The sequence below is a fragment of the Eucalyptus grandis genome, chromosome 6, assembly GCF_016545825.1.
Source record: "Eucalyptus grandis isolate ANBG69807.140 chromosome 6, ASM1654582v1, whole genome shotgun sequence".
Taxonomy (NCBI): Eukaryota; Viridiplantae; Streptophyta; class Magnoliopsida; order Myrtales; family Myrtaceae; genus Eucalyptus; species Eucalyptus grandis.
The window spans coordinates 31,642,141-31,669,829 of NC_052617.1; the positions used below are offsets into that span (position 1 = coordinate 31,642,141).

Genomic DNA, 27,689 nt, shown 5'->3' on the forward strand with positions numbered 1-27,689 from the left:
GAGAAATAGGTAGGCAATTAAAGTGTATACACTCAAACAACAATGGCAAATACCAAGGACCTTTTGAGGATTATTGTAAAAATTTCGAGATCAAACTAGAAATAGCCATACCAAAAACCCTCAAAACAACGGTGATGCAAAGTGAATAAATAGAACCATCTATAAAACAATTAGGTGATGCTCTCCAAAGCAAAGCTACCAAACCATTTTTGGGGTGAGGCAATAAGGATGGCAATTGACTTAATCAACCTATCACCTTCAACTCTACTTGATGGTGATGTACAATAAAGTGTCTAGACCGTTAAAGATGCTTCTTACGGCCACTTGAAGGTGTTCGGCTGTAAAGCATTTGTTCACATTCCTAGGGATGAGAGATCAAAACTTGATAGGAAATCAAGGCAATGTGGCTTTTTAGGCTATGCTCATGAAGAATTCGGCTACAAACTCTAGGATCCTATTAACCGAAAAATAGTCAAAAGTGGGAACGTGGTATTTCTTGAAGATCAGACAATCAAGAACGTCGAGAAGCACGAGAAATCTCAATCAACAGAAGAATACCCTGTTGATCTTGGCCCGAACGCTCCTCACATTAGTTCCAATCAACCCGTGAATGGCAATCTAGTTGTAGATATTCTCCCAAGGAGTATGTGATGCTTATGGGCAGGGTAGAATTTGAGAACTACCAAGAAGCTGTTTTCCATGAGCACAAAGAGGAGTGGTTAAAAGCTATGCAAGAGGACATGGAATCCTTAGATGAAAATCATATTTATGATTTAGTCAAATTGTAACAAGGAAGGAAAGCTCTCAAAAATAAGTGGGTGTTTAGACTAAAGACTAAAAAAAGTAACTCAAAACCATGATATAAATCAAGGTTGGTTGTAAAGAAATTTGCTCAGAAGAAAGATATCGCATTCCACAAAATATTTTAACCTGTGGTTAAAATGTCATCTATCCAAGTTGTCATTGGCTTGGCATCAAGCTTGACCGCTATGTTTTTACATGGAGATCTAAACAAAGAGATTTGCATGGATCAACTGGAAGGTTTCAAAATCATAGCAATAAGAACCTTGGGTGTAGACTGGGAAGGAGTCTTTATGGGCTTAAGCAGGCACCAAGACAATGGTATCAATTCGTTCATGGAAGAAAATGGGTTCAACAAAACCACCGTTGATCACTACGTGTCTATCAAGAAATTTACTGATGATAATTTCCTCATTCTTTTACTTTATGTTGATGATATGCTAATTGTTGGCCAAGATAAAAGCAAGATAAACAAACTTAAAGAAGAAAGTAAGTAAGTCCTTTGCAATGAAGGATTTGGGACCCACAAAACAAATTCTTAGGATGGAAATATTCTGAGACAAGCAGAATTGTAAACTTTTATTATCTAAAGAACAATATGTTAATAAAGTTCTTTAAAGATTCAACATCAATAAATCCAAAACAGTTTATTCTCCACTTGCAAATCACTTCAAACTCAGTTTGGAGCAATGCCCAAAAAGTGAGACAAAAAAGAAGGAAATGGAAAAGGTTCCTTATGTATCAGCAAATGGCAGTCTAATGTACGCGATGATATGCACGAGGCCTAACATCGCCTAGGCAATTGATGTGGTAAACAGTTTCCTATCCAATCCTAGTAAGGAACATTGGACAATCATCAAATGGATATTCGGGTATCTTTGAGGTACTTCTAATAATTGTATATGTTTTGGTGATGGTAAAACTATGTTAAAAAGTTTTTTGGATGTTAGACATGGCAAGGGATATGGACTCAAGAAAGTCTACACCGAGGTACTTAATGACTTTTAGGGGGGGAGCAATTTCATGATAATCTCGACTACAAAAGTGTGTTGCCCTATCTACTATCGAAGCAAAGTATATTGCAATAATAGAAGCATGCAAAGAACTCTTGTGGATGAAGAAGTTTCTACAAGAATTGAGCCACAACCAAACAAGTATATCTTGTACTCGGATAGTCAAAATGCAATACACCTCAGCAAAAATGCAACTTTCCACTCCAGGTTCAAACACACTGATATCATATATTATTGGATATGTGATGCGTTGAAAGAAAAAGCCTTACAACTAAAGAAAATATACATTGACAACAACGGCTCAAATATGATGGCAAAATCTCTATCTACAGTGAAGATGCAAGCTTGTCAAATTTTTGCAAGTTTGACACCCTCTCCAAATTGCTCGTGAGGGGGAGATTTATTGAGTAGGTCACTCCCAATTGAAGAGGCCAATGCGATTATGTATATCTGTAGTAGAATATGTGTAGTAGTGAGTGTGTAAAAGTAAAACGTTAAAAAAAAATAGGAGGAAAGAAAATCAAGAGAGTTCAGGAGATAAAGTTTCTAATGGAAAATGAAGTTATTCATTCTCGGCAAGTTTCGAGATCCGGGACTTGCAACTATGAAACTTAGGACAAGGGTGGCTTGAGCTTTGAGCTCATGGCTATAGGCATGATTGATGAATATGAGTGGCTACTTACGAATCATAATTTTTACATTATTGCAAGCTGCATCTGCAGTTTGTGTGTGTGTGTGTGTGTGTGTGTGTGTGTGTGTGTGTGTGAGAGAGAGAGAGAGAGAGAGAGAGAGAGAGAGAGAAGATTAAAGGTGTATTTGTTTTGTGAAATTTTTTTACATTGTTGCAAGCTGCATCTGCAGTTTTTGTGTGTGTGTATGTGTGTGTGTGTGAGAGAGAGAGAGAGAGAGAGATAGAAGATTAAAGGTGTATTTGTTTTGTGAAAAAAGAATAATTTGAAATGCATTTTCTTAAATAAAAAAAAAAACGTTTGTGTAGCTTGAAATGATTAGTCAGTAAAAAATATCCTCATGATCAAAAACAATATATATCTAAACATTTTTGTTTTTCATTCATGTGTTTTTATAAATGATACAGGTGATGATTTTTCTTGAAAAATATTTTTAAATTATTCATTTTTTGCGAGATAAATAAAGCCTAAATTTAGCAATTATTCAATGGTGTCATTGCCATGCTTGTCAGTGATTTTTGAGTAGAAAGAGAGTAGGACGGATTTGATTAGACAAAAGTAGATAGACACTAGGGACATATTTCCTCCGAAAAGGGTAATTTAAATTTTTCCTAATTTGGCTATTTCTATTTTTTTTTTTTTTTTTTTTTGCGCCTTTTTAATGTGCAAAAGTTAGAATTAAAGTTTCTAATGGAAAGTGAAGTTATTCATTCTCGGGAGGTTGCACATGGCATGTTGATATGTCTAAGATCTTGGCAAAAGATGGTTCAGTTTGCTGAAATTTTTCTTTTTGAAAGTAGTCTAGATTCCATGCATAGACAATGTAAGTGTCCTGTAATTCTTGGCATGTGCATAAATCTAATAAGTAGAGTAAAAATATTTTTCTTTTTCTTCTATGATTGAGACAATAAGAATGTTCTAACGCACTTGTTGAGAAAAATCTGCTATATTTTTACCATGACAAAATATTAAAATCTTACTATTATGTGTATTTAAGCATGCAAAACTTCTGTATATACACACATCATATGGAAATAACCTCAACGAGACATCTAGAACATCGTAAGGCTTTGGCTCAGTAGAAGGAAAACAAGCTATTCAAAGGAAACGTATCTAAGGACCTTGGTCAAAGCATGGATGTGGGTGAACAACTTATAGAGCATGAGAATTTCCATTTGTTTGGAAGACCATATGGCAAAAAATCATGAAAAGTCTAGAATGACCATTTTGCAAAAGCAGCAAACAATGTAGATAGATGGCTTCACATATGAGCTTCTATGGTCTTACTAGAACCTTCTAAATTTGAATTACACTATAATGGTGTTTCACAATTATCTTCAAATGTTGAAATCTGCCCAAAGCAACTGGAGTAAGACAAAACATTGTTTGTGAAAATAGAAAAGATGTCAGGTAAAGTGCAGAAGCCAAGTGTACAATGCTCGGCAGATAATGATGGGATTTATTATATTTTATACAACACTCGGTAGATATTATATAAATATTCACTCCATTACAATTTTTGCAAAACCCAATCACAATCTTCTCCCTTCTCTCATTCTTCCCAAGATCATCACTTTCTCAGACCTTGTTGTTTTACTTATCTTTCCTCTATGCCGGAGCAATGTTCCTAGTATTTCTCGACAAGGTGAATGTGACACTCTAGATTTTCCGACCCTAAAATTAGGAATGGATTAACATGGGCTTGGAATTTTGAAAGTTGGGCAGAGCAACTAGCCCAGTGGACTGTGTGAGGGCCGCAAGCGTCGGCTTGATGGGCCAAGTGATGGGCCATGAGTTGGGCCAACATGGAAGAGCCGTGATTTGGGCCTAGTGGGCGGTGAATTGGGCCCGGTGGATCGAGGGTGTGTATGTGAGGTCTGGCTTGAGTAGAAAAGACTCTACTTCAATGGGGTGAGAATTTTAGATTAGTCATGCATGAATTTGATTTAGGAACTTGCTAAATTATGCATGATCATGATCCCTTGTAAATTATTTTTAACATTCTCCTTGTGATTCCTCTTAATTTTCGGTCGTAGACCAAATTTTGCGACATCAATGTGCCATTGAGACTAAGGAAAGCTAATAGGACCTTGCATTTCTTGTAAGGCCGTGATTTGTAGGGACAGGGATGGAGAAAAGTGAAAATATTAGAAGTTAATGATTTAGTCAAACAAAAATTAGGACTTAACCCAAATTCACCCCTCTCCTCCCCTCGGTGGACGGCAAGTGTGATGCATGAAGATATTTCATGCAAGAAACAACCCCTCCTATCTTTTCAAGGTTTCCTTCGGTTGCCGAAAATTTCCCTGGGATCACAAAATTATCATTGGCCTTTGGTATCATGAGTTGCATGGGAACTCATGAAAACCTAAGGAGCATTCTCAAGGTACATGTCATTTCCCTCTGCTCTCACCCCTTCTCCAACGTGCACTCTCTCTCTCTCTCTCTCTCTCTCATTTCTTTCTCTTCTTCCTCCTCGGTTCATCTGAATAGCATTCCTCTTTTCCTCTAAGATTTCTCTCGATTCTGGGCTCTAGAAGTGCACCACCTCGCAAACACAATAAGAAAGGAAGCCGAACAACCACCGGGTAAGGAAATGGTAGGGTACTAAGCTAGGATTATTTGCGGGTTACTGAGCGAGGTGCAAATCGTGCGGGTTTGGGGGAAATCCTCTCTCTGTTAACTCTGTTACGGGTTTATTCTTCCTAGTTATGGAGTCAGACGGGCATTTTATGGCTTGCATGTGAAGTTCGTGGCTAGTATGGGAAGTATAGGCATAGGAGAAAAGTTGTGGTTCGCCGTTTGCTTGGTAGAAGATCGGGTGTGTCGTGAAATGGGGTTGCATGTCGATTCTTGAAAGCTGTTAGCTTGCTCGTGGATTAGGATGTTTCGTTCGATGTTTGAGATAAATTTCTGGTGATCGGTGCTTGCGTAGGTGTTTTGTATGTGTGTTTGAGATTTGAATGACGCTTGCATGAGGCTGGAGGAGTGGAAGAGGCTGAGTTTGTGGAAATCCTATGGCTACTAGTGATCTATCCAAAATCGGGGCTTATCGAGTCACTGGTTTGTTTATTTTGTGCCATCATAAACTTTCCTCCTCGAAAGTTAATCTAAAGATTTTGAGCTATGACATAGAATTTTCGTGAAATTTTCTGAATTAGTATATGCTATAAAAGCGTGATCTCTTTCTGTGGCGGTGTTCTGCATATATGTGCAAACTGGGGGATGTTAGTGTGTTCTTCGATTTTTCTGTCATTTTTGGATAGATTCAGGTCATGCTCTCTTCATGAAAGTCGTAGAGTTTATCCTCAGGCATAACATACTAAAATTTGGTAACAATTGGTTGAGTTTTGAGTATTGAAATGCCTTTTCTTCTGTGTGTGGCAGTTCTAGAAAAATTTTACAGGTTTATAGGTTAAATCGGCGACTTTCTGCTTTATGTACAATGAGAAATAGGCCTGGCGTCCTTCATGGAAAACGTTTATCAATATCTTTTCTATAAAATGTTGAAATTTTGTAATTTTCGAAGTGATTTACTATTGTTTTGACTCCAATATTCCAAACTGCACAAATCTGTCCACTTTCTGCTTTAATCCGATTTTTGCAAATATTTATAGAAGATTTGCCTGAACTTTATGGCAACACTTTGGTATTCGTACAGCCTTTTTATACATTGTCACTTGATATATTTCTGTTTTACATGTGATGAAGTGTCATTGAATTGTGGATGATCGAGTATTTTGTGTGATGGATGGAGTACATTATGAAGTCATGTATGTGTCCACTTGAGGGTTGGTTTACCGAGTGTTTGAGGGTACTAAATTGATGAGCATGCTGCTGTCGCGACTAGTCTAAGATGTGGATGTGTGAATTGTGTGAAATAAACTAAGTATAAAAGGTTTCCATTGACTTTGCAATACCGGTGATGCCCCTAGGAGTGGGATGTCCATGTTGTGTGATCATAGATATCTCGGCTTATGATACCGAGACTTCTCGGAGTGAGATATGTTTATTATGTGACTGGGATGCCTCAGCTGTGTGATACCGAAATGCCTCGAAATGGGATGCCCATGGTGGAAATTCCATGGAAGTCTAGACAAGTGAACTAGAAATAACTTGATTAGACTGGCTAGTGATTCGGTGAAAATTCGATTTAAGGGTGGATATTGAAACATACGATGAATTAAATACATTTGGCATGTGAGTTCGTGTGTGGTTTGCATCTTATGTTGGCTTGGAGAGTTCGTGTTTATTTTTGTGCTTTGTTTGGGGTGTGTACAAATGTGATAATGTGTGATAACGGAGTGAATTATGTGATCGTATGTTCTAGTCCTTGTATGCTGTTTCATTGTTGGATCATGCATTTTCTTATTGACTAATGGATTGCCTAGTTTAGAGTCCTATTATTTCTTTACTGGGCATTGCTCATTCCTTTACCTTTTTCAAATCATTAGAATGGATGTCCCTCCTATTGCACGGTACAGGGTCATCGCTTACATTGATGTTTCATTCCATGATGTCTTCAACCCCGATATTGACCCGACCTACACACGATATGAAGCCACCTTGTGGATGGATGATGGGCATACTGACCGGATACCTATGCGATTCGTGGCATGGTTCATTAATCACAAGGGAGAATTGTTTGGGCCTCTTCGTTTCAGAGTTGATGGTGCTTGTGCAAGCGCGGGTGCTTAGAGCACTTAGGGTGTGTAGGAGCTGGTTTTTTGTTGGGAGACATGGGATAGTTCGCCGGATAGAGAAGCGAGGTTCCTTTTGACTCTCTTCCTAGTCTTTTGATGCATACACTTTTGGTTTACAACATGTAAATATTCTATATGTATGCGTAATACAATATAAACTTCTCATGTCAATGTAAATAAGACAGGACGTGAGATGAAAGTAATGGAATGGTGCTACTTTTATAATGAATTGTGCTTGTTTGAATAAGATTAAGATAGGAGATATGTGATGATGTGACTATGCCTTAGAAGATTCCATTTTCTTCTAATATTCATGTTATACATATTATTCATTAAGAGTGGAATGCCTCTCGTGCATTTGCTGTTTAAACCTGGTCCTGTTAATATACTGTCATTTAGTTTCTCTTGCGATTAGGAAAGCCAAGCTACTAGGACGTCACAGAAACATTGCAAAGGTCACTGACCGTGACAAAGAAGAGACCATGACTAATACGAGGATGAGGCCCAACCTCAAGTAACCTCGGCTGACGTTAAGCACGAGCCTCAAACTCAATCAACCCTAGCTCTAGGGTTTTGAGGCCAGCGACCTAGGATCCAAGGTCACTAGCCCCAGATCCCAAGTCTAGAGTGCTGGACCACAAACTAGATAGAGAGAGAGAGATAGAGGGATATGATGGTTATTCGACGCTCCAACATTGAACCATGATAGAGTTTAAGGGTTGGCCTTTAATTGTGAAGTCCACTTATGATAAAACTGCTATCGATGGGTAACGGTGATTGATGCACTCCCACTCATTCACTCATATGTCTATGGATCTTTGACGATTTTATTTAGCAGAAGCGAAAAAAGGCCTTCCTTTCCTACATTTTTTCTTTTCTTGTCAATTTTATACTTATTATCCTATCTTGCTTAATCCTACCTCGTTGGTAAGATTATTATATCCCGATTATACCCAAAGAAATTCAAAATTCAAGTAACCCAAATGCCAAATGCTAGATACGATAACTTTATATCCTTTCTAGATTTATATCTAGTCTATTAATCATAGCCTAAATGGATATTTTGAAGCTTGTAAGTCTTTATAAATAGATCAAAGTGATCGGTGAAGTTGGCGGGCTCGTGAACTCTCTCTCTATATATATATTTGAATTTCCTTACTTTCCTTTGTACAAATAGAGTGATTTCTGATCGTAAATCTTTGCGCTAAGAGTTGGTATTTGTAACTTTTAAAGAGGGTGATATATAGAGTTGTGAAAATCGGTCGAGTTCGCATGGGCAACTCCTGAAACTTCAAGTAGAAGGAACATCTTAACATAAAACAATAACATTTCAAAAATTACGTAATGATGTCTAGCCTTATTGAAACTGTTAAAGAGTTGAGAAAGCCGGCGGAATCGACCAATTAGAAGGCCGAGCCACCATAAGCCGATTTGCATCTCTTATCGTTGACCTCTATCAATTTCTATTTAATAGAAAATGAATACCTAAATTTGATCACGCCATGCTTGAGCTGGAGAAGACATGGAGCAAAATGCGTAGAAAAGAATGGAGATTATTTTAATGGAATGGAGGCGTGGAAGCGGATGGACTGGAGGAGGAGACGGCAGTTTCTGAAGTCACCGTTGGCCCCTTAGGAGCAAGCATTGACTTCGGGAGTGCGAGACGTAAAGGATGAAGATCCTGTTGACCGGCGCCACCGGTTTCCTCGGCGGGAAGCTGTGCGCCGCTCTCCTGGCCGACGGCCACTCCGTCCGCGCCCTCGTGCGCCCCACCAGCGACCTCTCCTCCCTCCCCCGCCCCGCCGCCCACGGCGGCGGCGCCCTCGACCTCGCGTACGGCGACGTCACCGACGCCCGCTCCGTCCTCGACGCCGCCGCCGGCTGCCACGCCATCTTCCACGCCGCCGCCGTCGTCGAGCCCTGGCTCCCCGATCCTTCCAAGTTCATCTCGGTGAGCAGACGGATCTCGAAACCGGCGAAACCCGCCGCCGCTTGGGTTCCGCGTTCCGCGAGTTCTCGTTCGAATGAAGTGGGTTTGTGGGATTTTGCCAGGTCAACGTGGGAGGCTTGAAGAACGTGCTGCAAGCGGCGAGAGAGACGAAGTCCGTCGAGAAGATCGTGTACACGTCGTCGTTCTTCGCGCTCGGACCGACGGACGGGCACGTCGCCGACGAGAGTCAGGTATTGCTTCCTCCTCGATTCGATTGGATTCTGCGATCTGGGTTTTCAGGAAGTGCCCATTTTTTTCGTAACCCAATTGGCGATTTGCTAGCATCAGAGTTCGTGTTTGCGATCGCAGGTCCATCACGAGCAGTTCTTCTGTACGGAGTACGAGAAATCGAAGCTCGCCGCAGATCATGTCGCCCGGCGAGCGGCATCTGAGGGGTTGCCAATAGTGATGGTTTATCCAGGAGTCATTTACGGCCCCGGCAAGGTCACGACTGGCAATATCGTTGCACAAATGGTAGAGTGAAACCTCTTTGGCCTGATCTCTGTCATGTGGAGAGTTAAATTGACTGTGCTAATTGATTTTGGTCCATAGTATTGATGATGATAAATGGAGTATTTTGTCGACGTTTTAGGTCCAGGAGCTGGTTAGCCATCGGTCTTCGAATTCAGTAGCTGAATTGACCAGATGCCAGTGTGATTATGGTTTGTTTTGGGGAAGAGAATTTAGTTCTTGGTAGGCTTCATAGTTAGTCTGATATAGGTTCTTAAGCCAATGATGTTAATCTGGTCTTCTTACTCCGTCGCCATCTCTAATGTGTATGAATCTACAGTATGTTGTGAAACGGTTCTTTTTCCACTTTACCTCCTGATTATGGTTTTTATGACTGGAGCTCACCCAATACAACATCAATGATTTGAGTGCTGAAATAAGGTTTAGATAATTATTCGTCCCAATCAATATTTGATTTCCTTTGTCCCCCTGTTCAGTTGATTGAACGCTTCAGTGGGAGGCTCCCTGGTTACATGGGTTATGGTAGTGATAAGTTTTCTTTTAGTCATGTCGAAGATGTTGTGCAAGGGCACATTGCAGCAATGCACCGAGGTCAACCTGGTGAAAGATATCTACTCACAGGAGAAAACGCTTCATTCATGCATGTTTTTGACATGGCTGCCGTTATAACTGGAACGAAGAGGCCAAGTTTTCATATCCCGTTATTGATGGTTGACATGTATGGATGGGTGTCAGTTTTCTTCTCCAGGATTACAGGAAAGCTTCCACTTGTTAGCCCTCCGGTAAGCTTCATCACTTCTACTGGATCTGCTCAAACTGAAGTCCTCACTTTGTCTGGTTGTGTGTGACCTTTCTGGGTCTTTCTTGTTGAGGGTGTTAAGAGTATTGCATTATAGAAACCTAGGCATTCTAAGAGCTTTTGTAAAATCTGTTAACAGACTATCTAGGGCAACCTTATAACCTCTGTGAGAACCAAACTAAATACTTTGTTTTTGGGTTCTACTTAATAAGAAATTATTAAATTCTCAAGCAAGCAATGTTATTTGCTTCTCCAGGTTACCTAATGAGCAACTCTTATTGAGGATTGAGTGTATATAGCATTGCTCGTCGCATTAAGTCTCTTGGTCATGTTTAACATTCCCGCTTGATTCGTTGCGGGATAGTTCCAAGTAGCGGATTCTAGCATCGTCTCTGTTTTGTTGATGTTCTGCTGTGGTGTTTGGCTGGGTAAGCCACAATGCTTTGTAGATCAATTTCTCAAATCAGTCTTATATAGCATATATCTGGCATTATTCTTTATGAAGTTGTTGAAAAGTACATATGCTTTTGCAGACTGTTCAAGTGTTAAGACATCAGTGGGCATATTCTTGCGACAAGGCCAAAGTTGAGCTTGATTATAAGCCCAGAAGCCTGAGAGAAGGGCTTGAAGAGATGATTCCTTGGTTGAAGAACTTGGGTCAAATAAAATACTGAAAAACACGGGACTTTCGTGAATAGAATAATGAAGCTGCTCTCCATTGTTGTGGCTGGTTGAGATGACAGATACTTGAAGGCTTCTTATGCAGCCTTCCTGAGTCTACCATAATCTTCCTGGTCCATGTCTTTGCAAGAAAGAGATGTTTCATGGATAGCGAAACTCAGTCTTAAGAAATACATCATGTCCCGGTTAACAGCCACTGAGGTTGAGGTGGGAAAAGATGGTTCATTGGCATGTTATTCTTGTGATCTCATAGCTGAGCCACTGGGGTTCACGCTTCATGCGGAGGATGTGCATTTTCCAGCAGCAAGAAGATGCTTTTCGTATCATGTAAGGCTGTGTTTTAGTATTCTGATGATATGAGACAATCTTGGACTCTGATTTCATCGTAAAGAATGCTTGTTGTTTAGTTGGAACCAATGAACTTAGTATGAGATGAGATAGCTACCATGAGTTCTGTTGATCGATGCACTAACTTAAAAATGTTATAGACATGGACTCCCCACTTTCCTCGCGCCGCCATGGGCGGCGGAAATTTGCGTACTTCCTCTCTGACCCTGATGAAGACAAAGCAGTCCCGGGAGACAAATCTTTTATCGCTGGCCGGATGTGATCCATTTCAATTCATTGGATCTGAACCCAATCAATCCGGAGCCAAAAACCATGCCTCACAATAAGGATCGTAACAATTCATAATGCTCTGCCGTCCCGGCGCACACTTTGGGCTGGCAACGCCCTAGCATTTTCGGCTGATGTATGGGTTGACACTGCAGTACTTGGCGTCGCCGCCCACTTAAAAATGGCTTTGTACGTTCAAAAGCTTACAAGAAAGAATAAATTTTGTAGGGAAAATATTCAATATTAATCAAATTCTAGACACTAAACGTGATCCATGCCCCCTCAATCTTTACTAATTCACCAAGTTACGAAATTTAGGATGGGCATCGGCCGAGGCAAAACTAGTCATGCGCAAGTATTTAGCGAGGCATTTCAAATAACTTAATTGTTGGGTCATATTCTCAAGACTTTATGAGTGATGAGTGTGGGGTTTGAGGCTATGCAGTTAAACCAAGAATTGACCACAATGCAAATCGATTCTTTTCCTTTTCTTAAAAAAAAAAAAATTATTCAGTCCAATTTGAGAAAATTATAAACTAAGCAGGACTAAGGTCGATATAAAATCGAGCCAAATCAAACTAAACCACCGTTTGTTTTGCGGAAAACAATTGATTTGAAAAACATTTTCCTAAAAATGGTAGTTTGTATTGTTTAAAATAATTAGGTAATGAAATTTTTTTTATTATCAACAAAAATTTATATCCAAACATTTTCATAAATGATGAAAATATATTTTATTTATTTATTTTTGTGGGTGAAATTTAATCAATCATTTTTAGAAAAATATTTTCTAAATCATCAATTTTTTACGAAATGATCACACTCCAAGTTATTCAATTTGAAATCAAAAAATCAAATCCAATTTTCTCTCACCTTCTTTAGGAATAGATTTATAAATATTTTAAAATTTATCAGATGCATTAAATCTCAACTTACAAGATCTATTTCAGAATAACAAAACTCAATTTAACCTCTTTTTTCTTAAAAGGGGAAAAAAAAAAAAAAAAATAAGCCTGGAGCCATTTTTTCCCCGCTTCCCGCCTCTATATATATGATTCCCTCCGATTTCCGATCGTTTCCAAAATCCACAAAAATTTGAAGTCTCTGCTTCTGCGCAGACGCACCGAACTCCATCGCCGATCGTCACGCTCCATCGTCGTCGAAGATGCTTTCATCTCTCAAGTGAGTTTCCCGAGCTCCGCTAGATTCTCATCCATGTCCTCTTCGCGATTCTCAGTTTCGGCTCTTGTTCTCTCGTTGATGTTCAGAGCCGAAGAGCAGAGCCTGCTGCCGATCGTGGAACGAGAAGACGTCGGCGACGAAGAAGACCTGTTCCAAACGATCGACAAACGTAAGTTAGGCCAAAACGGAGTGTAGCGTAGGCGACCGCTCTCTGTTCATGTCATCGCTTTCGCGATGAGTTTCGGTGGTGCGTCGTGTTTAGGCTCGCGAGGCGAAGATTCAGTGATTTTCCGATCGCCGAGGCGATTATTGATTTGGCTGATTCGTTGCATTCTGAGATGATTTGCGGTGATTTTCTCGTTGTGGAAAGTCGTCTCGGTCTCTGTTCTGAAGTTAAAATAGGATGCAAATGGTTCGACGGAGCTAAATCTCTGTGGATGTCGATATTAAGTGGCTCTTAATGCTGCTGAGCAGATGAGCTCGATTTCAGTTTGATCGCTCAGCTTAGCTCGATTTTCCTGGAGCATCACGGTGAATCCATTAGTGTTTTTACCTCTCAACCTTTCTCTGGAACTTGTCCATAGTTTTTTGTCTTCTGATCATACAAGAGCAATTCGGCCTTTGTTATTTTCATTTCATCGATAACGAACGTTGTATGTCTTATTTTCCATGTATTTGTGACATAGCCGAATTAATAACGAATATCCTAAGCTAAATTCGTCAATAATCACTGTTGGAACGCTAGATTGTCATGGATCATCTAGGAAATGCTTTTATCCTGATATTTTACATTCAGTGAGTTGTTTTAATTTTCTTTCTCTGAAATGTTCTCTTCTTCTTTTTTTTTTGCAGTTATTTCTCAGGGAATAAATGCTGGAGATGTGAAAAAGCTCCAGGATGCAGGAATCTACACTTGTAATGGCTTGATGATGCATACAAAGAAGGTATATCTGATCTTCAGTCCTGAGAATTAAGTTGAGGCACCTCTTCTTATTTGGCTAAGGTGATTTCCTCTTTCTTTGTTTTGTTTGTAGCATTTAACTGGAATAAAAGGATTATCTGAGGCAAAAGTTGACAAGATATGTGAAGCAGCTGAAAAGATAGTGGTTAGAGCTTTTATTATTCTTATCCTGAGATGGTGGCTCCAATCAATTTGAACTTCTAGAAGCATCCCGCATTGACTTCCCTTCGTTTCATCAGAATTTTGGCTATATTACTGGAAGTGATGCTCTGCTCAAAGTAAGTTATTAATTCTGCAAACTTTGAGCTAAAATGGTTCGGAATACCTCAATGAGTCATTGACCCTTGAAATAAAAGCTTGCAAATTAGCATAAGTGTTACTCAAAGTACTTTTAATGTCTTCATTTCCAGAGAAAGTCGGTTGTTCGCATCACAACTGGAAGCCAAGCCCTCGATGAGCTTTTAGGCGGTAATAGACTTTCTTTTGCAGACTGTGTGTCTTATTCTTCATGCATTTCAACAGAAACAAATTTCACTGGTTTGGCGATGTTAAACAGGTGGTATTGAAACTCTGGCTATTACAGAAGCATTTGGTGAATTTCGGTGAAAAGCACAGTCCAGAAACACTACCTTTGATGAACTTTTAGTTGCTTTTGTTAATTGGCTTTCTTAGAAAATGCTGCTAACGTCACCTCAGGTCTGGGAAAACACAACTTGCACATACCCTGTGTGTTACTACTCAGGTTGGTCTGAATTGGGTATTAGGTTTCTGTCATTAACTTCTGTTGCAATTTTTGTTTAGATGAACAATGCCAAATAGTAACATAATTATTGAATTTCTACAAAGAATTAAGATGTGGGCGATCTTGGCATCAGAACGTGTGTATTAGGTGATTCTGTAAGTATGGCACTCTCATTTTCTGTAATCTGCAGTCAGTATACTGGAACACATATACAGTGGCTCAAACCAAGTAGGAAAAAGGCCAGAAGAGTTTGTTTACCATGTCATAAACGAGTAAAAGCCTTAATTATTGTTGGACTCAGACTCGGGTTGATCATTAGTTGAATGTGATGCTTGAAGATACTCTACTTTATTGGCAAATCCTACAACAGTGTTACCCCTGTTTTCAATCATTCTTTATCAATGATTTGTGGATTCCACGTTCGTAAAAAAATTTCAGCTGCCAACTCACATGAGAGGAGGAAATGGCAAGGTAGCTTATATCGACACAGAAGGAACTTTGTATCCTATTATAATCTGTCTATTTTTCTTGACCTCTACAAAGTTGCTTGTGTTTCATAATCGTCTCATGTCCATGTAAGTGCATGTGCACTTTCTTAACTTAGTACTCCTGCAGTCGCCCTGATCGAATCATACCAATTGCTGAGAGATTTGGAATGGATCCTGGTGCGGTCCTAGATAATGTAAGCTTAGCTTTTTATCCTGGTGGTGGCAACTCTTCCTTCTTTTGCATCAAGTGTACTTGCTATAACCTAGTCTTTCCATCAATTTCAGATCATTTATGCCCGTGCCTATACTTATGAGCATCAGTACAACTTGCTTCTTGGTTTGGCTGCCAAAATGTCTGAAGAACCATTTAGGTTACTGGTAAGACACTGGTTGAGAATCAAAATTTTCTAAGGTGTGGATGCTTGACCTTAGGAGAGTGCGATTTTCAGATCGTGGATTCAGTGATCGCTCTCTTCCGAGTGGATTTTACTGGAAGAGGAGAACTTGCAGAGCGCCAGGTTGGTCTCGCAACCATCAAATCATGCGACTTTTGATTCTTTGGCTCATCTGATTTGACACTAATAGACTTCGAATTGCAGCAAAAATTAGCACAAATGCTCTCACGTATAATTAAGATAGCTGAGGAATTTAACGTCGCAGTCTACATGACCAACCAAGGTATTGCATCACATCCCATATGTCCCACATCGTCATCCTACCATTAAAAGATCTTATCCAATTTAGCCCTTTGCTCAAAGATAGCAATTTGGGGACTGCACTAAGCTCATGCTAATTTGTGAAATCTCAAGGACCACCTATTTAGTGTAAACCAGTGATACATAGAGTAGCTGCAGTCCAGAAGTTAGGAAAAAAGATGATTTTTGACGACTTTATCTTTGATTTATTTGTTCCAGTCATAGCTGATCCAAGTGGTGGCGTATTCATATCAGACCCAAAGAAACCAGCAGGTGGGCATGTTCTGGCTCATGCAGCCACAATTAGGTTGATGTTTAGGAAAGGCAAAGGTGAGCAGCGCGTTTGCAAGATGTTTGATGCCCCCAACCTCCCCGAAGCAGAGGCTATATCCTTTTTGCGCTGGATCTTTGTCTAGCCATACACTTTAAAATTGAAATTTACCTGAATATACTGCAGAGACTAAGTCAAACATGGAGAAATCCATATCGAAATCGGAGAGAAAGTCGATAATCTAAATATGGACTAGGTGGAGACCTCATTTAAGCATGATATTACAATATACTTGATGTTGCATGGAGATCCATGAACACGTTGAATATATATATTGTGTAAAGGCATTAAACAAAAAAAGTGGATGACGAGAATTCTTCTAAGGACTGGTTTGATTAGGTGTGCAGCCTGTGCTACGTATACGGTGCACATCTCATCATGTCAATAAGAGAAGACTGATTTGTTCCGTAGTGTTAAACTTGACAAACACACGTTTTTCAGATAACACCAGGAGGGATAGCTGATGCAAAGGACTAGAGAGGTCTCTACAACAAGGGCAATAAGGCCAGGCAAAGTGCCTTTTTTGTTTCTGCAATTTGATATTAGTAAGCGTATCGACAGCTTCCTCTATCTTCCTTCACATTAAGTTTGTATTGGCATGTGTTAACAGCTCAAAAATTGCACGATTGACTGCTGCTTTAGCCTCAATTTCTAACATGCTATCACTGTCTGTTATCAACGTTACCCTTTTGTGTTAAGTCGATTTCCATATCTGAACCAGCATGCTCCAAGTTTTTTTGGTCCACGTCTTTCAACAATATCGTCCCGGTCTAGTTTACTACAAGAGATAACAGTAACACAAAAGACATCTAAGCGAAAGAACGTAACATTGAATCAACTCTGCGTGATGGCTAAATGAAATGCCAGAAAAATATTATTGCACATAGCATCATCAGCTTTCTTAAAGGCTTGGTTTCAGAAATTTATGTGAAAAATCTCCATGACGAAGATCAGTTTGTATTAAGCATCAAATTGAGGAATCAGAGTCGAATTTGATGCCTTCAAAACTAAAAACTTACCCAAGCCCTAGAAAATTCACTATAGACGGAAGATTGAATGGGGCAGTTAGCGAATGAAGTGAAGGTGGATCAATTTTACTTCATTGGATCCAATTGCCCTCAATGTATATGAGAGGGATTTCTTGGACGAGGGGCCAATAGTGGTCAGTGAGTATTGAGCATCAATTTTTTAGAATCTTGCATCCATGTATGTTCAATTGTTGGAGGGAAGGAGGCCATCATCTGGCAAGTACCTCAACTTCAAAGATATAGAATTATACAGAAAAATTCAAAAACAAAATGCCACTAAACTTCACAGAGATTTGTATATTTCAACTTATTAATGAATAATATTCGACTGAAAAGCAGTTAATTCAAATTTTTCGTGCAAAAAAATAAAATAAAAAAGTTTGGCTCCATATTTCATCAATGAATTCCAACACCCCCACCCCATCCTGGCTCCATCGGTATTCCCTTAAGGTGGGAATTAATCTGAAACCCCCATTAATCTTGACGAAGATGGATTACTACAAGGCCAAATGCACTGTCCCAGACAGTATCCGCAACTAATTACCGCAACCTAAATCAATGAATGAAGAATTTCGAATGTGAGTTCGTATCAATAAGAGACACAACTTTTGTCAGCATGCAATCACAACATTCCAAGGGAAAAGACTTGAAGAAAGATGTACAATTTACTTCCACTGGTTCAGACGAGAGATGAACAGCATACTTCGACATCTATAAATTTATACAATAACAATTGCAACATCTCAAGTCAAAACCGCAGCACAAACTTCCCAGAGGCAACTAAGGGCACGTTTAACGTTTCTGTTCCGCAAAACAATTTTTTATGAGAAATAGCTTCTTTTTTTTTTTTTTTTTTTGTTCCTGGAAACAATTTCTGAGTATAAGAATGTGTTTAGTAAATTTGTATAATTTTGTTATTTCTTTAAATTTTTCAATATTTTTATTATATTTTCCTTTTTTTCTTCTTTTTTTTTTCCCTCTTCCTCCTTTGTGGTCGGTCGTCGGCCACGGCGGCGGCCGGCGACTAGCCGGACGGGGTCCAACAAGCTTGCCGAGCCTCGCCGAGGCCATCGCGAGGTTCGGCCTTGCCGCTGACTAGGCGAGCTCGGCCTCACCAAATTTGGGTGAGCTCAAGCTCGCCCAACCAGGTGAGCCTCGCCTAGCCACGGTGAGGCTCGGCATTGCCGTGGGTCAGGCAACACTTCGGCAAGGTCACCAAGCACTCGTCGGCGGTGACCACCAAAAGGAAGAAGAATGAAAGAAAAGAGAAAAAGAAAAAGAAGAGAGAGAAAAATTGATTCTCAAAATTATTCTCGAGAATAAAAAAGCTACTTTTTTCTACTTTTTGTTTTTATTCTAAATCTCGTTCAGGAATAAAAGTTTTACCAAACACGTTTATGTTTTTTTTGTTTGTTCCTAAGGCTCTGTTTAGTTAACGTTTCTATTTCTCATAATTTCTGTTCTTTTGTTCCTCGAAATTGAAAAAGAATAAAAATCCATTTAGTGGCATCAATTAATTTTTCTATTTCTCGGAATAAAAAAATGGCTTAAGGTATAGATTTGGAACAAAAAAAATAACTTCTTGTTCCCAAGAACAATTTTTAAAAATAAATTATTTTATCTTTTCTTCTTCCTCGCCACTTGCCGCTCTCCCCCCCAAGCACCGGTGAGGGCGGTGGTGACAAGCGGCAAGCAAGAATAAGAAAGAAAAAAATTAAAAAATTAAAAGAAATTTCACGTTACAATAAAAAAAAAATTATGGACCGTATCAAGGCATTCATGTTCTTTTTCTATTTTGAAGATAGAAATTTTGTATAATTATCAAACGCATTCTTTTACTTAGAAATTGTGTCGGGGATTAGAAATAGAAAAGAGACTATTTCCAAAAAGAAATTGTTCCTCAAAGTATAAGTTTTACCAAATGGACCCTAAAGCAACTATGAAAATTTCTCGTCGAAAGAGCTACACCGGGGTTTGTGTGCACTATGCCATGTCGAAATAATATGTACCAAGTGCATCCCGTGTCGAGACAAAGAACAGAAAAATGCCCAGCCTAGAGTACCAAAGCTAAAGGACCCTCAAATGGTCCCTTAAAACCACACAAAAGCCCCAACCAACTTCGCTTCAGCTTCTTTACACCTCAGAAGCGAGTACTTACTTAAAAGGCCATATTTCTCCTCCTGACAGTCCCCAGACACTCAATCTTACTAATTCACAGAACTGCAAGGACACATTGCATATAACTCCATCCCAATCAGCACAAAAAGAAAAACTCGAAAAACTAACCATACGAAACGACAACACAGACAACGTACCTTATCGAGAAATGACAAACGGAGAGCTCGGTCAAGCACTCGAGCCGCACGATCTCGCTGAGCGAAGGAAACACCGAAGGCCAGCGGAGAGCCTTACTCGGTTCGAGCTCTTTCGGCCCCTCTAACTTATGCAATGCCAGCCCATTAGCCCGGGAGGCTTAGGGTGCGTTTGTTTGCGTTTGATTTAAAAATTGTTAGGAAACGAAATATAAAAAGTATTTCCTAACAATTTTTAAACAAAAAACGTGTTTGTAAATTTGTTTTAATAAAAATAAATGGAAACACGTTTGGTAAATTTGTATAATTTTTTTATTTCTTTTATTTTTTCTATTTTTTCTTATTTTTCCTTTTTTTTTTTTTTCTTCTTTTGGCCGAGGCTGGTGACCGGCCAAAAGAAGAAAAAAAGAAAGAAAAAGAAGAAGAAAAAGAAGAAGAAAATAAAAAAGTGTTTCTAAGTTTTGTTTTAGAAATAAGAAACAACTTTTTGTTGTTTTTATTTTGTTCCCTTTTTGTTTCTAGGAACAAAAAAAAAAAAAGAAACGAAACGCACCTAAACGCGTTTTTGTTCATTTTTTGTTCCCAGGAACAAAAAAACAGAAAAAGTGTTTAAAAATAGAAAAAAAAAATACAAACAAACATGCCCTATATCTTCACTTGCAAGCAGTAGGCACTCCAACCCCACAAAATATCCCAACTCATTCGGAAACAAATGCAGCTCCGTTTGCTGGGCTGCCAGTCCATGATGAATCGAATTGGGGTTATTCGATGCCAAAAAAAAAAAAAAAACGAATTTCCTCTCGCTCTTAAAGACATGGATCTCATAACTTCATAAACTCGATTAAACCTCTATCTCTTTTTAAAGAAAAAGAGTAGGAAAAATAAACTCAATCGTATGGCGAATTTAAATCATTATTCAACTTGAATTAATCCGGTCAAATCAATCCCGCTTCTCGTGTTCTTTATATATATATACGCTCCAATTTTCATCTGCAAAAAAATTAATGTCTTCTCCTTCATAGAGCAAACCAACCTGCAATCACACTAACACAGAGAAATTCATGACCAATTCTTACAAATAACAAATTCTAAAACTTTCAAAAAGTGCAATCAAATTCTAAAATTTAGTAGTACTCTATATTTATTGAGTTAGATAGAGTTTGTTTAACGAGATCCAGTGATTGGCCATCAATTAATTTGCTTGACAGATTTGTTCTTGTGAAACGAGTGTACATTTAACCTTATTGGTGCTCCATTAATTCTTATTATTTTCCAGATTTGGTTTTGTTCTACAATAGTTTGGGCTTTGGCTGTGTGTCGATTTGTTTTGCTATAAAGTTTGTACTTTTCATGTATCATTCAGAGTATCGAACACAAATTTCTTTCAATCAATAAAAAAGTTAGACGGAGTTAATGGAAAAATTTGATTGTACTACTTTGACAAGTTTTACGACTTGATTACATTTTGTTTTAAAAAATTTACGACTTAATTGCACTTTTGTAATAAGTTTTAAGACCTGATTGCGTTTTTGAAAATATTAAAATTCAATTATACTTTCATGATAAGTTTTAAGATTTTCAGTACATTTATCCCAAATACTTATTAATCATGATAATTTAGAATAGCTAACCTTTGTAAGCTCAATCTGATTGCAGACTTTACTACAAGGCCAAAAGATAGAGATTATGCTTATCTCTTACCACCCTCCTCATCATCTAGTGTCATGCTTACTAGTCACGAACTGATAACTGTACTCTCCAACAACCCACGTCAGCTTCAAAAATTAATAAAAAAATGTTACGTCAAATCTCTGGTCAACCAGATCGGCATTGGTATTGAAATGATCATTTTTCAAACTTTTGACACTAAAGTGAGCGCTGTACACAATTTGTCACTTTTAATGTACTTAGCCGATTTTTGCTAAGAGCCGATTAGTAATAATGTATTATTGTTGCCGAAGCAAGTGAATCGCATCATTAAAAAGTACATGACATGACAATTTAGTTAATGGAAGTACTAAATTAATCCGAATTTGAGGATTTTAGGTACTTGATTGAACTAAAAGAAAAAAAAAGTTTAGATACTTGATTGGATATTAAGTGAAAATTCAGGTACTCACAATTTTACCCCTCGATTCCTTTCTTAATTTTTGCTTCAAGATCGTGTTCCATTTCGTAGGACGCGTCAACATGTTTGGCTTGTTATTTGCACTTGCTATCGGTAACAGATTTCAACCTTCTCATTACAAAATTAATCAATTTCGCTAACTGATAAAATTAACCCTAATCTTTTCCTATGTTTTCACAGAAGTACAAGTGCAACAAGCTTAATTAAGTTAGTCTTAGGAGCCCCATATGTGGTGATGCTGCTGTTGTACTTTAACTTGTTAGCTAGTACGTCCATGATGGGGTGCGATTGGACCGCACCTTTTGGACTTGATACGGTACGATGGAAGGACACCATTTGTAGGGGTGTCATGGAGACGTATATAAGCCTCCCGAACACAACCGTTGGAATGGTTGACAATTCATTCGCACCATATTTTCTCTCCATTTCCATCAAAGAAGATCAAGGCGTTCCATTTCATCTTTGCAAGAACAATCGGCATTTACGCTGTGGAAATCGGGTGTTTTCCTCGTGATTGCATCCAGACTAACGTGAGGTAGTGTTGTTCGTGATTTCGTCGGCAATTCAACGTTCGTTCCGAGGTTATTTTCTGTTTGTGCATCGGAATCAGGTAAATCATCTTCCGCCGACTCGAATTCCAACATTGGTATCAGAACTCGATCGTGATTTCTGCCTTGTTTTTCATCGAGTTTTCTCATTTACCATTTGATAGGAAAAAGAAAAATAGCATTGCTCGCATCACGTTGCTGAGCTGTATGCAAGATGATCTCATGTGTGAGTTTGAAAGTTATGACAAAGCTCAAGCTATGTGGGTTGTCTTGAAGGATAAGTTTGGGGGTACATCTGCCACTAAGCTAAGAAGACTCACCATCAAGTTTGACACATTCCGAAAGCGCCCAAATGTAACGATGAGGCAGCATCTTCAGGAGATGTCAAACATGATCCGTGAGCTGAAATCGGCAGATCACTCCCTTACCGATGAACAACAAGTTCGGCTGTTATAAGGTCTCTTCCCCGATAATTGGGAGCATATGAAGATTAATATGACGCATAATGAGAACATCGTCACTTTTGATGATATTGCGCGTCATTTGGAATTAGAGGATGAGTGCCTAGAGGCTGTGAGATCCTCTACCCATGCTTATGTTGCTGAATCGAGTTCGCGCAAGGCTTCGGGCTTCAAGCGCAAGAGGAATCTTCAGTTTAACAACAAAGGGAAGATGACTGATCAAGGACCCAAGAGGGCTAAGACCTTCCGACGCAAGAAGCGTGGTGGGAAGAAGGACAAGGCCAAGATGGAGTGCCACAATTGTGGCAAGCTGGGTCACTTTGCTCGTGAATGCACTGAGCCGAAAAAGGTACCCTATTACTCCATTATTTTGAGTAATGCTTTTGTTTTTAGTACTGTAATGCTTGCTAAATCTCATCATATGTGGACTGTAGACTCAGGAGCAATAAACCTTGTAGCTAGAGACCGAGAAGCATTTGTGGAGTATCGTCAGATACCGCCTGGAAGAAGATAGATATATGTTGGGAATAACTCAAGAGTTGAAGTGAAGGGTATCAGCACATGTAAATTAATCTTACGTGGTGGTCGAAACCTATTCCTGTATGATGTCCTTTATGCTCTAGATATTCGATGAAACTTGGTCTCTGTAGTTGTTCTTCTTAGCTTAGGTTATGGATTGAATTTCCATGGTGATTGTGTTGACATTTTGTATGGAACAGTTTATTATGGTTCAAGTCATGTATCGAATGGTTTTATGATGTTAGACATTGACTATGATCAGTACAATGTTAATGTTGATGGTTGTTTTTCTTTAACTGCGTCTTCTAACAATGTTGAGATTGATGCATGGCATGCTAGATTAGGTCACATTGGATTGCAAAGAATGCAAAGATTAGCTAGAGAATGCCTTTTAGGGTCACTCACTAATATTAGTCTATCCGTATGTGAACATTGTCTCAGCGGGAAAAACAACTAGAAAACCATTCGGTAAAGGGACTAGAGCTGAATTTCCATTGCATCTCATACATTCGACATTTGTGGTCCTTTGAATGTGAGGGCGAGGCATGGAGCCTCATATTTCATCACTTTCATAGATGACTTCACACGTTTCGGTTATGTCTTTCGATCTCCCATAAGTCGAAGCATTGGACTGTTTTAGATGATATATAGCGATGGTAGAGAATCGCTTGAACAAAACAATAAAGGCATTGAGAACCGATCGTGGACGTGAGTATCTATCAGAGCAATTCAAGGCTCTTTGTGATGAAAAGGGAATTGTAAGACAATTGATTATTCCTGGTACTCCACAACAAAATGGGGTAGCTGAGAGAAGGAATAGAACCCTATTGGAAATTGTTAGGTCTATGATGGTGCAAGCAAATTTACCTATCTCCTATTGGGGAGATGCGTTATTGACTGCTATCTATATACTTAACCCTGTGCCCTCAAAATCAGTCACTTCCACCCCTTATGAATTATGGACTGGTAAGAAACCAGACTTGAGTAGTCTACATCCATGAGGATGTGCAGCTTATGTTCATGATTCTTCCCATAAACATGGAAAATTAGGTCCTAGAGGAAAGAAATGTATCATCATAAGATATTCCGAACACTCCAAATGGTACGTATTCATAGGTGAACAAGCTAATGGAAGTGTGACCGAAATGGAGTCACGAGACGTCACGTTCTTGGAGAACGATTTTCCTAATAGAGGTGAGATTGATAAGGACTTCCAATTATATGAGTGGAAGATCCTGATAATACACCCACTGATGTTGTAGAGGGAAATGGAGATTTACCTCAACATACAAGACCTAGTGGGAGTGTTGCATCGCCTGATGAATTGAATTCAAGAGAAATTCAATTGCGTAAAAGCAATCGTAAAAGTATTCCCCGTCGTCGTTTTGAGATTGAAGGGGAAGCATTTATGATTGCTCAAAAGGACGATGCCGAGCCTAAGACTGTTCAAAAGGCTCTCTCATCCTCTAACAATGAAGAATGGAGAAAAGCTTTGGAAGATGAGATGGAGTCAATGAGGGCAAACCATGTCTGGGACTTGGTTAATCTACCACCCAATCGTAAGTCCATTGGAAACAAATGGGTCTTCAAGATTAAGCGTAAGGCGGATGGATCCATTGAAAATTATAAGGCTCGCCTTGTGGCAAAAGGTTATACTCAACAAGAGGGTATAGACTATGAGGAAACTTTTTCACCAGTTGTAAGGTTTGCCTCAATACACCTTATTCTAACCATCGTTGCACATTTGGACCTTGAATTACATCAAATGGATGTAAAGACGGCATTTCTCAATGGAGAATTAGATGAGGAAATCTATATGAAACAACCAATAGGTTTCATAGCTAAAGGTCAAGAGCATAAAGTTTGCAAGCTTCATCGCTCAATATATGGCCTTAAGCAATCATTTAGACAGTGGTATCTTCGTTTTCATCGAGCAATAATAACTTTTGGTTTCACGATGATCGAAGAAGATCACTGTGTATATGTTAAGCGGTCCAAAGATAAATTTGTGATTTTATCACTTTATGTGGACGATATTCTGTTGACTGGAAATAACAAGGTTTTGGTTATCACCATAAAAGAATGGTTGTCCTTCAATTTTGAGACGAAGGACATGGGAGAAGCTGCTTATATATTAGGAGTTAAGATCGAAAGAGATCGATTGAGGAAACTCCTTACTTTATCACAAGAGTCTTATATTATGAAGATTCTTGAGCATTTCAATATGCAGCATTGTAATCCCATTTATACCCCTATCATGCAAGGTGAAGGCCTAAGTACTGAAATGTGTCCTAAGACTCCAGAAGAAATTAAAATGATGAAAAATGTTTCTTACGCTAGTACAGTCGGAAGTTTGATGTATGCTATGATGTGTACTCGACCCGACATATGCTATGCCGTGGGATTGGTGAGCCGATATCAATTAAATCCCGGTCAAGCACATTGGAAAGCAATGAAGAGGATCCTGAGATACTTGAAGGGCACCATAGACTATCGACTTTGTTACCAAGGGAGTGATTTACGCCTATTAGGTTATCTAGATGCCGATTGGGGTGGAGACCTAGATGAGCGTAAATCGACTTCTGGATATGCGTTCTTGCTCAATGGAGGTGCAATTTCTTGGAATAGCAAGAAACAGACATGCACGGCCTTGTCTACTATGGAGGCAGAATTTATTGCATGTTCTGCCGTAGTGCAAGAAGCAGTATGGCTAAAACGTTTCTTTGAAAATTTAGCCATTGTCACTGAAGTTCCAAGACCGGTGACGGTTTATTGCGATAGTCAAGCAGCCATTGCCTATGTGAAAGATCCCAAGTATCATGGAAGGACAAAGCACATTGACATAAAGAATAACTTCATCGTAGATATTATAGCGCGAAAGAAGTGATCCTGCAATACATTTCAACCAATAGAATGGTTGCTTGATCCATTTACGAAGGCTATTCCTAGAGACATATTCTTGACCCATAGGATGTCACTAGGATTGCGTAGAATGTGATATATGTTATTGTAGAGGATCATTGGTTTATGTATTTGTGGACAGATGTATTGTACTTGTTTGTTTATTAGTGATTTGATGTTTTATCAATAAGTACAAATCCACTATGAGACTAGCACAAACACACATATTATTGAAAAGTATGTTGGCATGCAATGATTGGCTCACTCACACAAGCAATCGCCTCAAGTGCTGTAGTTAGCATGTTGAGATGAGACGTTATGTACAAATAAATGCTGAAGAGCAAGTTTGGTACATAAAATATGTCGCATTGATTGGAGTCAAGATGAGATCTGTGATTGGTTTATAACAAGACTGAACATGATAGTCCCACAATCATGTATGCCTGTAAGATGCCGGATGCGAGTACTTAATTAGGCTCTATAGAAAGCGAGCTGATATAACACTCGGGCTAAACATGAGTACGTGAGAAGCACGTGACTATGTTTAGGCTAAGATCTCTATGGTGGATATATTTGATGATTGACATACGCTCTTATAGAAAGAGTAATCCACTATAGCATGTAATTCGTACTACATGTGCATTGTACAACCGATAAGGAAATGTGAGTAAAATTATCCATATTTACTCATCGTGTGAGCCTTTGAGGTAATTTATAATTTACCTCAACTTTGTGCCCTATGTTACTTCTGACTATGTTCTCGAAGTGAAAGATCAATGTTGCTACTTTAGCATGTTACGGGCAGTCATGAATAGATATGGCCTATGGGACATGTCTAGGAAAGCAGTTGTTCTGAAATTGAGAGAGACATGAGTGCAAAGGAAGACTATTTTTGTTTTACATCTATCGCATGTATTTACTGGTCAACCAATTATATCGCCCTATGTGGTTGCGAATGTAATTGTAAATACATGGTGTTTTGATAATAGTCAAGTATAGCCTTTAAGAGATAGATATACTTGGATTGATTTAACAAAGTATGTCTGGGGCACTGTGAGACATCGATTGTTTATTTCTATTCAGGGTTGTAGCCATTATGTTATCCCTAACAGGTACATAATTTGAGCTCCCAAGTGCAGGTGTACTCACTTTGGTCGCACGGCTTATTTGCCGTATGAATTGTTTTGTAAAGTTGATGAATGTTGAATGTCTTATATTCTTGATAGAGAGCTATCAAGCCCATCATGTCCGAGTGGGAGATGTTGTACTTTAGCTAGTTAGCTAGTACGTCCATGATGGGGTGCGGTTGGACCGCACCTTTTGGACTTGATACGGTACGATGGAAGGACACCATTTGTAGGGGTGTCATGGAGACGTATATAAGCCTCCCGAACACAACCGTTGGAATGGTTGGCAATTCATTTGCACCATATTTTCTCTCCATTTCCATCAAAGAAGATCAAGGCGTTCCATTTCATCTTTGCAAGAACAATCGGCATTTACGCCGTGGAAATCGGATGTTTTCCTCGTGATTGCATCCAGACTAACGTGAGGTAGTGTTGTTCGTGATTTCATCGGCAATTCAACGTTCGTTCCGAGGCTATTTTCTGTTTGCGCATCGGAATCAGGTA

The 27,689-nt window shown here is 39.0% G+C and overlaps 2 protein-coding genes across 2 annotated transcripts; both read left to right on the forward strand.

Moving 5' to 3' along the window:
- The first annotated feature begins 8,718 nt into the window (after window positions 1–8,718).
- On the forward strand, window positions 8,719–11,609 carry LOC104449340 (putative dihydroflavonol 4-reductase). The gene is made up of 5 exons (XM_010063466.3): window positions 8,719–9,157; window positions 9,259–9,387; window positions 9,506–9,670; window positions 10,144–10,449; window positions 11,000–11,609. Exons 1-5 carry the CDS (start codon window positions 8,879–8,881, stop codon window positions 11,138–11,140), a joined length of 1,020 nt encoding a protein of 339 aa, XP_010061768.2. The 5' UTR covers window positions 8,719–8,878; the 3' UTR covers window positions 11,141–11,609.
- Window positions 11,610–12,831: 1,222 nt separating this feature from the next.
- Window positions 12,832–16,816, forward strand: LOC104449339 (meiotic recombination protein DMC1 homolog). The gene is made up of 15 exons (XM_010063465.3): window positions 12,832–12,944; window positions 13,031–13,113; window positions 13,797–13,888; window positions 13,979–14,050; window positions 14,145–14,183; window positions 14,316–14,373; window positions 14,462–14,507; window positions 14,602–14,647; window positions 15,086–15,147; window positions 15,263–15,329; window positions 15,421–15,513; window positions 15,585–15,653; window positions 15,735–15,813; window positions 16,050–16,216; window positions 16,594–16,816. The coding sequence occupies exons 1-15, from the start codon at window positions 12,928–12,930 to the stop codon at window positions 16,636–16,638; spliced, it is 1,035 nt and encodes a 344-aa protein (XP_010061767.2). The 5' UTR covers window positions 12,832–12,927; the 3' UTR covers window positions 16,639–16,816.
- The last annotated feature ends 10,873 nt before the right edge of the window (window positions 16,817–27,689 follow it).